Source organism: Heteronotia binoei, chromosome 4 (genome assembly GCF_032191835.1).
Source record: "Heteronotia binoei isolate CCM8104 ecotype False Entrance Well chromosome 4, APGP_CSIRO_Hbin_v1, whole genome shotgun sequence".
Taxonomy (NCBI): Eukaryota; Metazoa; Chordata; class Lepidosauria; order Squamata; family Gekkonidae; genus Heteronotia; species Heteronotia binoei.
The window spans coordinates 181268080-181281756 of record NC_083226.1 but is presented as its reverse complement, the minus strand read 5'-3'; the positions used below and the strand labels follow the sequence as shown (position 1 = coordinate 181281756).

The window sequence follows — 13677 nt, the reverse complement described above, 5'->3', positions numbered from 1 at the left end:
CCAAGACCGCTCCCACCCCGTAGGGGGAGGCGTCGCAAGCCAGGATCAGTGGCAGGGTTTCATCATAGTGGTGCAAAACCGCGTTCGAGACCAATAGGTCCTTGACTGCCTGGAACGCCGCGGCTTGGCGCTTCCCCCAGACCCACGGGGCCTGTTTATCAAGCAAACGGTGTAACGGTTCCGCCACGGCGGCCTTGTGGGGCAGGAACGAGTGATAAAAGTTCAGCAAACCCAAAAAACTTTGTAGCTCCGCTTTGCTTTTGGGAGCGGGGGCCTGCACAATGGCCCTAGTCTTGTCCGTAGTCGGGTGAATTCCAGCCGCGTCCACGGCGAATCCCAGGAACTCCACCCGCGGAACCCCCAACAGACATTTTTCCTTCTTCACTTTCAACCCCGCCGCTTGGAACCTCCGGAGGACCTCTCGCAGGCGGCCTTTGAACTCTTCTTCGTTCGGGGCGGCGATTAAAACATCATCGAAGAAGGGTTGCACTCCGGGAATTCCTTTAAGGAGAGCGTCCATTATGCTTTGGAAAATTCCCGGAGCCACGCTCACCCCGAACTGCAATCGTTTAACTCTAAACGCCCCCCTGTGGGTCACGATCGTCTGCGCCTCTACTGTCTTAGCGTCGACTGGCAGTTGCTGGTATGCCTGTGCTAAGTCCAGCTTGCCAAAAACCCGTGCCCCTGCGAGTGTCGATAGTACATGGCTGACTACGGGGACTGGATACGGGTTATCCTGGAGCGCTTTGTTGATCGTGCACTTGTAGTCAGCGCAGATCCTTACGTCCCCGTTCGGTTTCACTGGCGTTACAATGGGGGTCTCCCAAGCCGCATAAGTTACAGGCTCCAAGACGCCCTGGGCCGTGAGGCGATCCAGTTCTGCCTCAATTTTCGGCTTTAGGGCAAACGGGACGCGCCTCGCTTTGAGCCGTATGGGCCGGACCATGGGGTCAATCGGTAGGGTGATGGGCGGCCCCTTGTAGCTCCCCAGGGACCCATCGAAAACCTCGGGGAACTCCTGGCAGACCCCTTCGAAGTTGCTGGCCTGCACGTGCTCCACCCCTACCAGCTTGATCCCCAGTGGTTGGAACCAAGCTAACCCCAGAAGGGTGGTCAGTTGGCGCTTGACCACCAGTATGTCTAGGGGCCCCTTAAAGCTTCCCCTCTCCACATGCACCTGGGCCCACCCCACGACGTGAACCGGGTTTTTCTGGAAGTCCCTCAGTACGAAATCCGCTGGCCTCGTTTGGAGGCGGCGGCGGGGGCATAGTCTCGTAAGGGTCTCCTCTGAAATTATGGAGATCGAGGAACCCGAGTCTACTTCCATGACGCAGGGGGCGCCCTCGATCCGGACAGACATTTTGACCTTGTCCGGGGCTGCGAGGGGCAAGTTCAGTACCTGCAAGCTGGTGGATGCCGTCGTGTGGGTGTCCATGGAATCGTGATGCGCTGACTGTGGTCGACGGCTGCTCTTGGCCCGGCAAGCCCGGGCGATGTGGCCCATCTTCCCACAGCTTCTGCAGTCCAGGTTGCGGTACGGGCAGTCCCTCCTTTCGTGGGGGTCGCCGCAGCTGGCGCACTTGGAGCTGGGGTTGGTGGGGGCCCTCTCCGTCGCTCGTTGTCTCGCGGGGACCCGAGTTTCTGTCCTCTGTGGCCGTCGGAGCTGGAACGCTTCTTCCTCTGCTCGGTCCTCCGGTCCCATTTCTTCTTGGTGTACTGCCTCTCCCCGCGGCTGGCCATACGCCTTGGTGGCCCTCTCGAACGCCATCGCCTCATTGAAGGCTTGTTGTAGGGTGAGCTCCTCCTTTGCGAAGAGCTTCTGCTGCAGTCGCTCGTCTCGGAGGCCCCAGACGAAACGGTCCCTCAGGGCTTCGTCCCTCTTGTCGAAACTGCAGTTCCCGGCGATCTGCCGAAGGGCCGCCAGGTAGACCGCCGCTGTCTCCCCCGACTTCTGGTCCCTCTTGTGGAAGAGGAATCGGCGGGCGACGATGGACGGTTGGGGCGAAAAGTGGCCCGTGAGGAGTCTCACGACCTCCCCGTAGGTCCTCTCAGTCAGCTTCGCCGGAGCGGAGAGGCCGCGTGCGATCTCGAAGGTTTCTTCTCCACAGACGCTCAGCAGGACGTCTCTCTTCCTGTCGTCATCTTCGATCAGGTTCGCACGCAGGTAGCATTCGACCCTTTCTGTGTAGGTCTCCCATCTCTCGGGGTGCTCCGGGTTGAATTCCGCCAGATGGCCCGTCGTTACACTTGGGTTCGCCATGGCGGCGGCGGGCTGTGCGATCCTGCGGTCTCCGCCTTCCTCGTCTCCGGCCAGGTCTGGTTCCCCTCGGGCGGCCGGACCTAGCTCGATCCCATCCTCGTCGCCAGTGTAATGTACTGGGAGACGAGACGTGGTGAAGACTTCAGGCTTTATTCGCTAGTACATTACGGAACTGGGGAACACGCGGCCGGGTCCGCCAATATATACAAACACCCCGGAACAACCCCCCTGCTGGCCAGCCCAATCCTGGCCAGTTAAACTTCCCGCGCTTGACATTGATTGGCCGTGACTTTCCCCGAGCTGTGCCTGGTCGCCCGAGGACGCGCGGCGCGTGTGTAGAGTCCGATACTCTACAGCCGCTCTGAGACTCTTTGGAGTGGAGGGCGGGATCTAAATCCAATATCTTCATCTACCTCACAAGGTGTCTGTTATGGGGGAGGAAGGGAAAGGAGATTGTGAGCCGCTCTGAGACTCTTCGGAGTGGAGGGCGGGATATAAATCCAATATCTTCATCTACCTCACAGGGTGTCTGTTTTGGGGGAGGAAGGGAAAGGAGATTGTGAGCCGCTCTGAGACTCTTCGGAGTGGAGGGCGGGATATAAATCCAGTATCTTCATCTACCTCACAGGGTGTCTGCTGTGGGGGAGGAAGGGAAAGGAGATTGTGAGCCGCTCTGAGACTCTTCAGAGTGGAGGGCGGGATATAAATCCAATATCTTCTTCTACCTCACAGGGTTTCTGTTGTGGGGGAGGAAGGGAAAGGAGATTGTGAGCCGCTTTGAGACTCTTTTGAGTGGAGGGTGGATATAAATCCAATATCTTCATCTACCTCACAGGGTGTCTGTTGTGGGGGAGGAAGGGGAAGGAGATTGTGAGCTGCTCTGAGACTCTTCGGAGTGGAGGGCGGGATATAAATCCAATATCTTCATCTACCTCACAGGGTGTCCATTTTGGGGGAGGAAGGGAAGAGATTGTGAGCCGCTCTGAGACTCTTCGGAGTGGAGGGCGTATATAAATCCAATATCTTCATCTACCTCACAGGGTGTCTGTTGTGAGGGAGGAAGGGAAAGGAGATTGTGAGCCGCTCTGAGACTCTTCGGAGTGGAGGGCGGGATGTAAATCCAATATCTTCATCTACCTCACAGGGTGTCTGTTTTGGGGGAGGAACGGAAAGGAGATTTTGAGCCGCTCTGAGACTCTTCGGAGTGGAGGGCGGGATATAAATCCAATATCTTCATCTACCTCACAGGGTTTCTGTTGTGGGGGAGGAAAGTAAAGGAGATTGTGAGCCGCTCTGAGACTCTTCGGAGTGGAGGGCGGGATATAAATCCAATATCTTCATCTACCTCACAGGGTGTCTGTTGTGGGGGAGGAAGGGAAAGGAGATTGTGAGCCGCTCTGAGACTCTTCGGAGTGGAGGGCAGGATATAAATCCAATATCTTCATCTACCTCACAGGGTGTCTGTTGTGGGGGAGGAAGGGAAAGGAGATTGTGAGCCCCTCTGAGACTCTTCGGAGTGGAGGGCGGGATATAAATCCAATATCTTCATCTACCTCACAGGGTGTCTGTTGTGGGGGAGGAAGGTAAAGGAAATTGTGAGCCGCTCTGAGACTCTTCGGAGTGGAGGGCGGGATATAAATCCAATATCTTCATCTACCTCACAGGGTGTCTGTTGTGGGGGAGGAAGGGAAAGGAGATTGTGAGCCCCTCTGAGACTCTTCGGAGTGGAGGGCGGGATATAAATCCAATATCTTCATCTACCTCACAGGGTGTCTGTTGTGGGGGAGGAAGGTAAAGGAAATTGTGAGCCGCTCTGAGACTCTTCGGAGTGGAGGGCGGGATATAAATCCAATATCTTCATCTACCTCACAAGGTGTCTGTTTTGGGGGAGGAAGGGAAAGGAGATTGTGAGCCGCTCTGAGACTCTTCGGAGTGGTGGGTGGGATATAAATCCAATATCTTCATCTACCTCACAGGGTGTCTGTTGTAGGGGAGGAAGGGAAAGGAGATTGTGAGCCACTCTGAGACTCTCCAAAGTGGAGGGCAGGATATAAATCCAATATCTTCATCTACCTCACAAGGTGTCTGTTTTGGGGGAGGAAAGTAAAGGAGATTGTGAGCCGCTCTGAGACTCTTCGGAGTGGAGGGCCGGATATAAATCCAATATCTTCATCTACCTCACAGGGTGTCTGTTGTGGGGGAGGAAGGGAAAGGAGATGGTGAGCCGCTCTGAGACTCTTCGGAGTGGAGGGCGGGATATAAATCCAATATCTTCTTCCTCTTCCTCTTCTTCTCTGGGTAGGCCATTCCAGAGATGTGGCACTACCATGCAAAGGGCCTTCATCACTCATCTGCACGCAGTTTGTCCTCACACCGCTGTGGGCAAACCTTTGGCCGAATGCATCAGTTTCCCAAGCATGTCAACAGGAGATGCCAACCTTTTCCATGTTTCTGAGGGTAACATGGTAAGATGGCGACATTATTGCACACACCGTCGGTGCCAAGAGTTGAGTCCCCAGCCCAGTTTAAGAGACTCGACAGCCAGAGGTCCAAGTGGGTTGATCCAGAGGTTCTTTTATTGCCATTAAGTGACAGGAGGAAAAGCCATCCTCTCTCGCTTTCTGTACCGAGATCCTTCCTGAGTTTTTCCTCATAGCCATCTTTACAAAGCCACAACATTTATACATTTCTGATAACAAAGCAGGTCTAGTTGATTGGTCACAAAGTTCTCGCTTCTGGCCCTTTGTGGAATCTCATTGGCCAAATGAATCCCATCTCCCATTTTAGAAACGAAAGATGAAGTGATACCTCATGGGGTCTTCTAATCTGGGCCCCCCCCCCCAACCCTTTGCTGGAATGACCTTGGGTTAGCCATTAGCTCTGGCAGAGGTTGTCCTTGAAAGGGCAGCTGCTGTGAGAGCCCTCTCAGCCCCACCCACCTCACAGGGTGTCTGTTGTGGGGGGAGAACATATAGAAGATTCTCAGCCACTCTGAGTCTCTGTCCTTGAAAGGGCAGCTGCTGTGAGAGCCCTCTCAGCCCCACCCACCTCACAGGGTGTCTGTTATGAGGGAAGGAGATACAGGAGATTGTAAGCCGCTCTGAGGCTCTGTCCTTGAAAGGGCAGCTGCTGTGAGGGCCCTCTCAGCCCCACCCACCTCACAGGGTGTCTGTTGTGGGGGGAGAAGATATAGGAGATTGTAAGCCACTCGAGTCTCTGTCCTTGAAAGGGCAGCTGCTGTGAGGGCCCTCTCAGCCCCACCCACCTCACAGGGTGTCTGTTGTGGGGGGAGAAGATATAGGAGATTGTAAGCCGCTCTGAGTCTCTGTCCTTGAAAGGGCAGCTGCTGTGAGGGCCCTCTCAGCCCCACCCACCTCACAGGGTGTCTGTTGTGGGGGGAGAAGATATAGGAGATTGTAAGCCGCTCTGAGTCTCTGTCCTTGAAAGGGCAGCTGCCGTGAGAGCCCTCTCAGCCCACCCACCTCACAGGGTGTCTGTTGTGAGGGAAGGAGATACAGGAGATTGTAAGCCGCTCCGAGTCTCTGTTCTTGAAAGGGCAGCTGCTGTGAGAGCCCTCTCAGCCCCACCCACCTCACAGGGTGTCTGTTGTGGGGGGCAGAAGATATAGGAGATTGTAAGCCGCTCTAAGTCTCTGTCCTTGAAAGGGCAGCTGCTATGAGAGCCCTCTCAGCCCCACCCACCTCACAGGGTGTCTGTTGTGAGGGGAGAAGATATAGGAGATTGTAAGCCGCTCTGAGTCTCTGTCCTTGAAAGGGCAGCTGCTGTGAGAGCCCTCTCAGCCCCACCCACCTCACAGGGTGTCTGTTGTGGGGGGAGAAGATATAGGAGATTGTAAGCCGCTCTGAGTCTCTGTCCTTGAAAGGGCAGCTGCTGTGAGGGCCCTCTCAGCCCCACCCACCTCACAGGGTGTCTGTTGTGGGGGGAGAAGATATAGGAGATTGTAAGCCGCTCTGAGTCTCTGTCCTTGAAAGGGCAGCTGCCGTGAGAGCCCTCTCAGCCCCACCCACCTCACAGGGTGTCTGTTGTGAGGGAAGGAGATACAGGAGATTGTAAGCCGCTCCGAGTCTCTGTTCTTGAAAGGGCAGCTGCTGTGAGAGCCCTCTCAGCCCCACCCACCTCACAGGGTGTCTGTTGTGGGGGGCAGAAGATATAGGAGATTGTAAGCCACTCTAAGTCTCTGTCCTTGAAAGGGCAGCTGCTGTGAGAGCCCTCTCAGCCCCACCCACCTCACAGGGTGTCTGTTGTGAGGGGAGAAGATATAGGAGATTGTAAGCTGCTCTGAGTCTCTGTCTTTGAAAGGGCAGCTGCTGTGAGAGCCCTCTCAGCCCCACCCACCTCACAGGGTGTCTGTTGTGGGGGGAGAAGATATAGGAGATTGTAAGCCGCTCTGAGTCTCTGTCCTTGAAAGTGCAGTTGCTGTGAGAGCCCTCTCAGCCCCACCCACCTCACAGGGTGTCTGTTGTGGGGGGAGAGGATATAGGAGATTGTAAGCCGCTCTGAGTCTCTGTCCTTGAAAGGGCAGCTGCTGTGAGAGCCCTCTCAGCCCCACACACCTCACAGGGTGTCTGTTGTGGGGGGAGAAGATATAGGAGATTGTAAGCCGCTCTGAGTCTCTGTCCTTGAAAGGGCAGCTGCCGTGAGAGCCCTCTCAGCCCCAGGTTCTTTGTCTTCTTTGTGTGGGCGCCTGGCCTAATTCCAAAAAACGTGTAAGCTCAAAAATTCTACATTTGTGATATGTTTTCGGAAACAGGGAGAATGTTCGCTTTCTCTTAGAAGATGTGTACAGAACATGATGATAACATATTCTTGCTAGAGATAAGGGCTTTGTGATACGCAACGCGCTTTCTTTCTTTCTTTGTTCTCAAAGACCACCGTGGGCCTGTGTCACGTATATCAAGGCAGGTTCTGCAAATATAGTAGTTAAGGCCGGTAGCGCAAATACGTTCTGCGATCAGGATTAGTGCCAATCTATCTGGCACTCTGTGCATGTTCTAGTGCAAATCTGAATCTCCATTCTACAACATGAAACACTTGGCATTGAAGGGGGTTAGGCAGTCGGTAGGTCGGTCGAGGACTATCAGCCATGATGGCAAAGTGACATCTCCGCTTTCAGAGAGCGTATCTTCTTTGAACCCCAGACGCTGGGAGAGAAGTGGGAAGGCTTTGCATACTGGTTTCCTGGAGGGGTCTGGGTGGGAACAGGATGCCAAGCAACGTGGGCACTTGGCCTAGTCCTGCAGGGCTTTTCAATCTGGGAATCCTGGTGAGGAATGATTTACGGAGGTGGTCTGTATGCTAAGGGGGGTGTCTCTTCTTAATGGGGGTCTGCCTTTTCTCATTGCACTTCGTCTTCCTCTGCAGTGACGATGACTTCGATATGTCCAGATATTCCTCCTCGGGATATTCATCGGCGGAGGTGAGTCCCATTTCCTTCCACTCACCTTTCTTACTGAAGATTAAATTTGCGTTTCAAAAAGGATGAGCTTTTTAACTACAGCTGATCCCCTTCATAAGAACATAAGAGAAGCCATGTTGGATCAGGCCAGTGGCCCATCCAGTCCAGCACTCTGTGTCATATAAGAACAGAAGAGAAGCCATGTTGGATCAGGCCAATGGCCCATCCAGTCCATCACCCTTTGGGTGAAGAAGGACTTCCTTTTATCCGTTTTAACCTGACTGCTCAGCAATTTCATCAAATGCCCACAAGTTCTCGTATTGTGAGAAAGGGAGAAAAGGACTTGTTTCTGTACTGTCTCCATCCCATGCATAATCTTGTCAACCTCTCTAATGTCACCCCACTTCCTCCCTTGACTGTGTTGGTGGGGGGGGAGGGGGGAGGACATTTCCACATTAGTCATTTCCCTTGGCTGAACATCTGGTCTTATCTGCTGTTTGTTTTTGCAGTCCAAAGCCAGATAATGACCTGAAAAAAAAACCCAGAAACAACTTGATCGGGCCTTGAGCCAGCCAGTATCAGGATTAGGGGGCCGCCTTACATTATCACACTCAGAAATTCTTGGCGTTTGAGGGGTTACAAATAAGCTTACCCTTGAAAAAGGACTCTTCTCTTTCCCCCCTAAAAGTTATAGGTAATCAAACAGAATAAAGCCACATGCTGCATGTTAGAAGGTCCCGGGTTTAATCCCCAGCATCTCCAGAGAGCTGGGAAGGATCCCATCCTCAGCCTTTGGTCAATACAAACTATGAAACAGACGATTGGTCTGATTTGATACGGCAAATTTATATGTCCATGAAGCACAGATGGGGACCACAACAATTCTTGTGGAGGATACGATGAGTGGAAATGTCGGAGGGGAACATAATTGACCTTGACCCAAGTCAGCCTTAATACAAGAAACTCCACCGACTGTGTTCTCTTTTTAAGGCTTCCTGAGCCTCAAAAGGATTTTTAATTTGCCATCAAGCCACAACTGACTTAAAAGGAGCCCCGTGGCGCAGAGTGTTAAAAGCTGCAGTACTGCAGTTCTAAGCTCTGCTCATGACCTGAGTTCGATCTCCGGTGGAAGCTGGGTTTTCAGGTAGCCGGCTCGAGGTTGACTCAGCCTTCCATCCTTCTGAGGTCGGTCAAATGAAGAAGAAGAAGAAGATATTGGATTTATATCCCGCCCTCCACTCCGAAGAGTCTCAGAGCGGCTCACAATCTCCTTTCCCTTCCTCCCCCACAACAGACACCCTGTGAGGTAGATGAAGATATTGGATTTATATCCCGCCCTCCACTCCGAAGAGTCTCAGAGTGGCTCACAATCTCCTTTACCTTCCTCCCCCACAACAGACACCCTGTGAGGTGGGTGGGGCTGGAGAGGGCTCTCCCAGCAGCTGCCCTTTCAAGGACAACCCCTGCCAGAGCTATGGCTGACCCAAGGCCATGCCAGCAGGTGCAAGTGGAGGAGTGGGGAATCAAACCCGGTTCTCCCAGATAAGAGACCGCACACTTAACCCCTACACCAAACTGGCTCTCCGAGGACCCGGCTTGCTGGGTGGAAAGCGGAGATGACTGGGGAAGGTAAGGGCAAACCACCCTGTAAAAAAGTCTGCTGTGAAAACGTTGTGAAAGCAACGTCACCCCAGAGTCTGAAACGAATGGTGCTTGCACAGGGGACCTTCCCTTTTCCCACAGCTGACTTATGGAGGCCCTGTAGGGTTTTCAAGGCAAGAGGGGTTCTGACGCGGTTTCCATTGCCTGCCTTTGCGTAGTGACCCTTGACTTGCTTGATGGACTCCCATCCAAGTACTGTCCTGCTTCGCTTCTGAGATCTGGTGAGATCATCATCATTTTATTTATATCCCGCCCTCCCCGCCGAAGCAGGGGAGGGCGGGATATAAACGTTGTTAGGCTCAGGGCGGCTAACAACATGAATCAATACATTAAATTGTACAGTGATATTTAAAACAAACGTATTTAACGATTGATTAAAATTCTAACATTCCAACATTAATAAATTAATAAAATTGGTATGCTGGTGCTATTACAATGGATGGTAAGTTTACGTAGCAGTTCCTCTGTTTAGTCGGTGAAGGCCATCCGAAAAAGGATGGTCTTGCAGGCCCTGCGGAACTGTTCAACATCCCGCAGGGCCCGCCTATCTTCCGGAAGCTGGTTCCGTAGCTGTGGAGCCGCAATAGAGAAGGCCCGAGTGTGGGTACTCTGTAGCTTTACCTCTTTCGGCCCGGGGTAGTCAGCAGGTTCTTCCCCGCTGACCTCAGTGCTCTCTGGGGTTCGTATGGGGAGAGGCGGTCCTTAAGGTAGGCAGGTCCTCGGCCATATAGAGATGAAGCTAGCCTGGGTCATCCGGGTCAGGACAGAGAGAAGCAGATGGTCTGTCATTGCCTGCCTCTCCGTAGCGACCCTCGACTCCCATCCAAGTGCTCACCTGGGCCGACCCTACTTAGCTTCCAAGATCTGGTGAGGTCATGCTAGCCTGAGCCATCCGTTTTCAGAGAGAGCCAACTGGGAGTGGTTTGCCGTTGCCTGCCTTGTAGCAGCCCTGGTCTTTGGTGACCTCCCATCCACATACCAACCAGGGTCGACCTTGCTTTGATTGAAAACGCTGCAGGGCCTCCATAAGGAGCAAAGGTCCTTCAGTGGCTATTAGCCACAGCATATCGAGGGAACTCGTCTGTCTGGGGCAGTGATGCTCTGTATTCTTGGTGCTTGGGGGGGGCACAGTGGGAGGGCTTCTAGTGTCCTGGCCCCACTGATGGACCTTCTGATGGCACCTGGGTTTTTTGGCCACTGTGTGACACAAAGTGTTGGACTGGATGAGCCATTGGCCTGATCCAACATGGCTTCTCTTATGTCCTTATCTCTGAGGCAGTGATGCTCTGTATTCTTGGTGCTGCGGGGGGGGGGGGGGGGCACAGTGGGAGGGCTTCTAGTGTCCTGGCCCCACTGATGGACCTTCTGATGGCACCTGGGTTTTTTGGCCACTGTGTGACACAGAGTGTTGGACTGGATGGGCCATTGGCCTGATCCAACATGGCTTCTCTAATGTTCTTATGTAACACAGAGTGTTGGACTGGAGGTGCCATTGGCCTGTTCCAACAGGGCTTCTCTTATGTTCTTATGATTTCACGATCTGGTGAGATTGAGCTAGCCTGCGCCAGCCAAATCAGGGCTACACAGAATACAAAAATGGTCACTCTGTATCAGTACTGACATGCTTGACGGGCAGCTTCCCGGGGACTCCGAAGTTGTTTTGCAACCGTGCAAAGAGATTCTTCTAACTGGATATGCTTGCTGGGGTTTGGACCTAATGTGTCATGCATTCGAAGTACGCACTTCTCCCCAGAATCCGTTTCTTTAACCAGGACCAGATATGTTGATGATTTATAACCAGGGGTGGCCAAACTGTGGCTCAGGAACCGCATGGGACTCTTTCACATATATTGCGTGGCTCTCGAAGTCCCCACTGTCCCATCAGCCAGCTTGGAGAAGGCATTTAAAGTTGCTTTCTTTCCACCTCTCCCTCCCTCCTCCCTCCCTCATCTATTTTCCTTCCTTCCTACCTTGCAGCTGCTGGAATAGCCTGTCAGAGCCCTCTGGAGAGCCAGTTTGGTGTAGTGTTAAGTGCGCGGGCTCTTATCTGGGAGAACCGGGTTTGATTCTCCACTCCTCCACTTGCAACTGCTAGCATGGCCTTGGGTCTGCCAAAGCTCTGGCAGAGGTTGTCCTTGAAAGGTCAGCTGCTGTGAGAGCCCTCTCAGCCCCACCCACCTCAAGGGGGGTCTGTTGTGGGGGAGGAAGGGAAAGGAGATTGTGAGCCACTCTGAGACTCTTCGGAGTGGGGGGCGGGATATAAATCCAATATCTTCTTCTTTTTCTTCTCTCAGCCCCACCCACCTTACAGGGTTTCTATTATGGGGGTAGAAGATAAAGGATAAAAGGAGATTGTAAGCCGCTCTGAGACTATGATTCAGAGAGAAGGGCGGGGTATAAATCTGCAGCTGTTGTCATTTGTCTTCCTTCCTTCCTTCCTTCCTTCCTTCCTTCCTTCCTTCCTTCCTTCCTTCCTTCCTTCCTTCCTTCCTTCCTTCCTTCCTTCCTTCCTTCCTTCCTTCCTTCCTTCCTTCCTTCCTTCCTTCCCTCCCTCCCTCCCTCCCTCCCTCCCTCCCTCCCTCCCTCCCTCCCTCCCTCCCTTCCTTCCTTCCTTCCTTCCTTCCTTCCTTCCTTCCTTCCTTCCTTGTGTCCCTTAAACGCTGACATTCATGTCTGGGAGCTCTCAAACATTCTATGTGGCTCTTGCATTAAGCCAGTTTGTCCGCCCCAGTTTATACAACGAATCATGTTTCCAACCGGGGCGAGGCCGAGGGTGTCGGATCGCCAGCCGTTTGACTCTCTGACTCTTTGTCTGCAGCAGATCAACCAGGACTTGAACATCCAGCTGCTCAAGGACGGGTATCGGTTAGACGAGATCCCGGACGACGAGGACCTCGACCTCATCCCCCCGAAGTCGGTCAACCCCACTTGCATGTGCTGTCAAGCCACCTCCTCCACTGCCTGCCACATCCAGTAAACGAGGGAAGCCTGGCGAGGGGTGACCGATCAGCGCTTTCCGCTATAACTGTAAAACTTAACAGCCATTGCTTCCTCCTATGGTAGGACGTGCGCCTCTTTGTGTTTATGGAGCCAGGAGAAACCAAAAAACAAAACAAATGTTCATTTTACAATCCTCCTCTTCTTCTTTTTTTTTTTTATTTCGAACCTAAGCAAACTCCTGAAGGTGCCGGGTGTGCGTTTCTGGTCTGGAAGGCTGGTTTTTGGATCCCTCTTGACCCAGACGTGTGTTCATAAGGTTCATGGAGAGGGTTTGGGAGCAAACCGGTTGAGAAGGCGCAAAAGCCAAGAGGCAGGGCCTCCCACTGGGGAAGGGACTGTGAGGACGAATTTCTTTCTGGAGAAATCGTTGTTTCTGTACTGGGGCAAACTGGCCCCAATCAGGAGGAAGGAGGAGAAATTAAGTACAGGATACTTGATAAGGCCAAGATTCATTTGTCGGGCTGCACGGAAGTATCAGTCCAATCCAAATACCTTTACTGGCATAGAAATAAGAAGTGCAGTGTAGCAAATTGACGTAGAGTTTCAGCTCTCAAAACCAGTCAAACGTCAAGGAGGGGGGAGCTAGTCTTTTGCTCCCTGATTGTTGTGGCAGCCAAAAGGTACTTTGCAACTAGGCTTGCGATCGTAGAAAGAGAAATAACTTCGCCTCAGGTAATCCGTAAAGATTAGACAGAATAGGTTTGAGTATACAGTCCCACACTTCCTCATAAAAATCACAGTGAAGTAAGACGCGGGCGACCGTTTCGAGGCGCCTTCCATTGCAGACTCTTCCCTGATAAGGGATGTTGGCACCCTCCCAGACAGTGCCACTGAGGGTAGAACGTTGAGTCTTGCTAGCATAAAGGAGCAGCGTAATCAGGGTGAAGTAATGTGGGAAAGGGAGGCAGCAGGCAGCCCGTGATCTGGGAAGATACCAAATGCTAAAGGGGAACGAGTTTTATGTCCAGAGGAACAAGGGACCGTTTCTCAATATCTGAAATCCTCTTTTTCAGGATTCTGAATGCCTGGCACGCAAGTATTAGTTACAACTTCCTTCGCGCTAAAACGGTGCGAAACAGAATAAAACACAGCCCGTCTCCCATAAATGGGGCGCTGATGAGAAGTGTCTGCGTCTCTGTCAAAAGTGCAAGTTCCGCACCCCGGATGCTTTCGTGCCAAGAGAAGAGATGCCCTGCATCCGGCTTTGGAGGTCACCCGCTTGTATTTAGCTCCAGAGAGCGCCTGTTTCCCAGGCTTCGGGCCCCAACGCAGCCTCGTCTCGCGTGGGCCCTTGTATTCCGCTCGCCGCAAGAACCGTTGCGTTCCCGCCGAGGGCTCT

General features: G+C 52.9%; 1 protein-coding gene across 2 annotated transcripts in view; it reads left to right on the top strand.

The window, feature by feature from the left end:
- FAM219A (family with sequence similarity 219 member A) overlaps positions 1-12471 on the top strand; it is a 122522-nt gene extending 110051 nt beyond the window's left edge. The window contains exons 5-6 of one of the 2 annotated variants that reach the window (XM_060236464.1): positions 7643-7697; positions 12157-12471. In XM_060236464.1, coding sequence (XP_060092447.1) covers positions 7643-7697; positions 12157-12315 — 214 coding nt within the window. In that variant the 3' untranslated portion in view covers positions 12316-12471. The remainder of the gene's footprint in view (positions 1-7642; positions 7698-12156) is intronic. The other variant, XM_060236465.1, reaches the window with a different exon arrangement.
- Positions 12472-13677: the final 1206 nt, after the last annotated feature.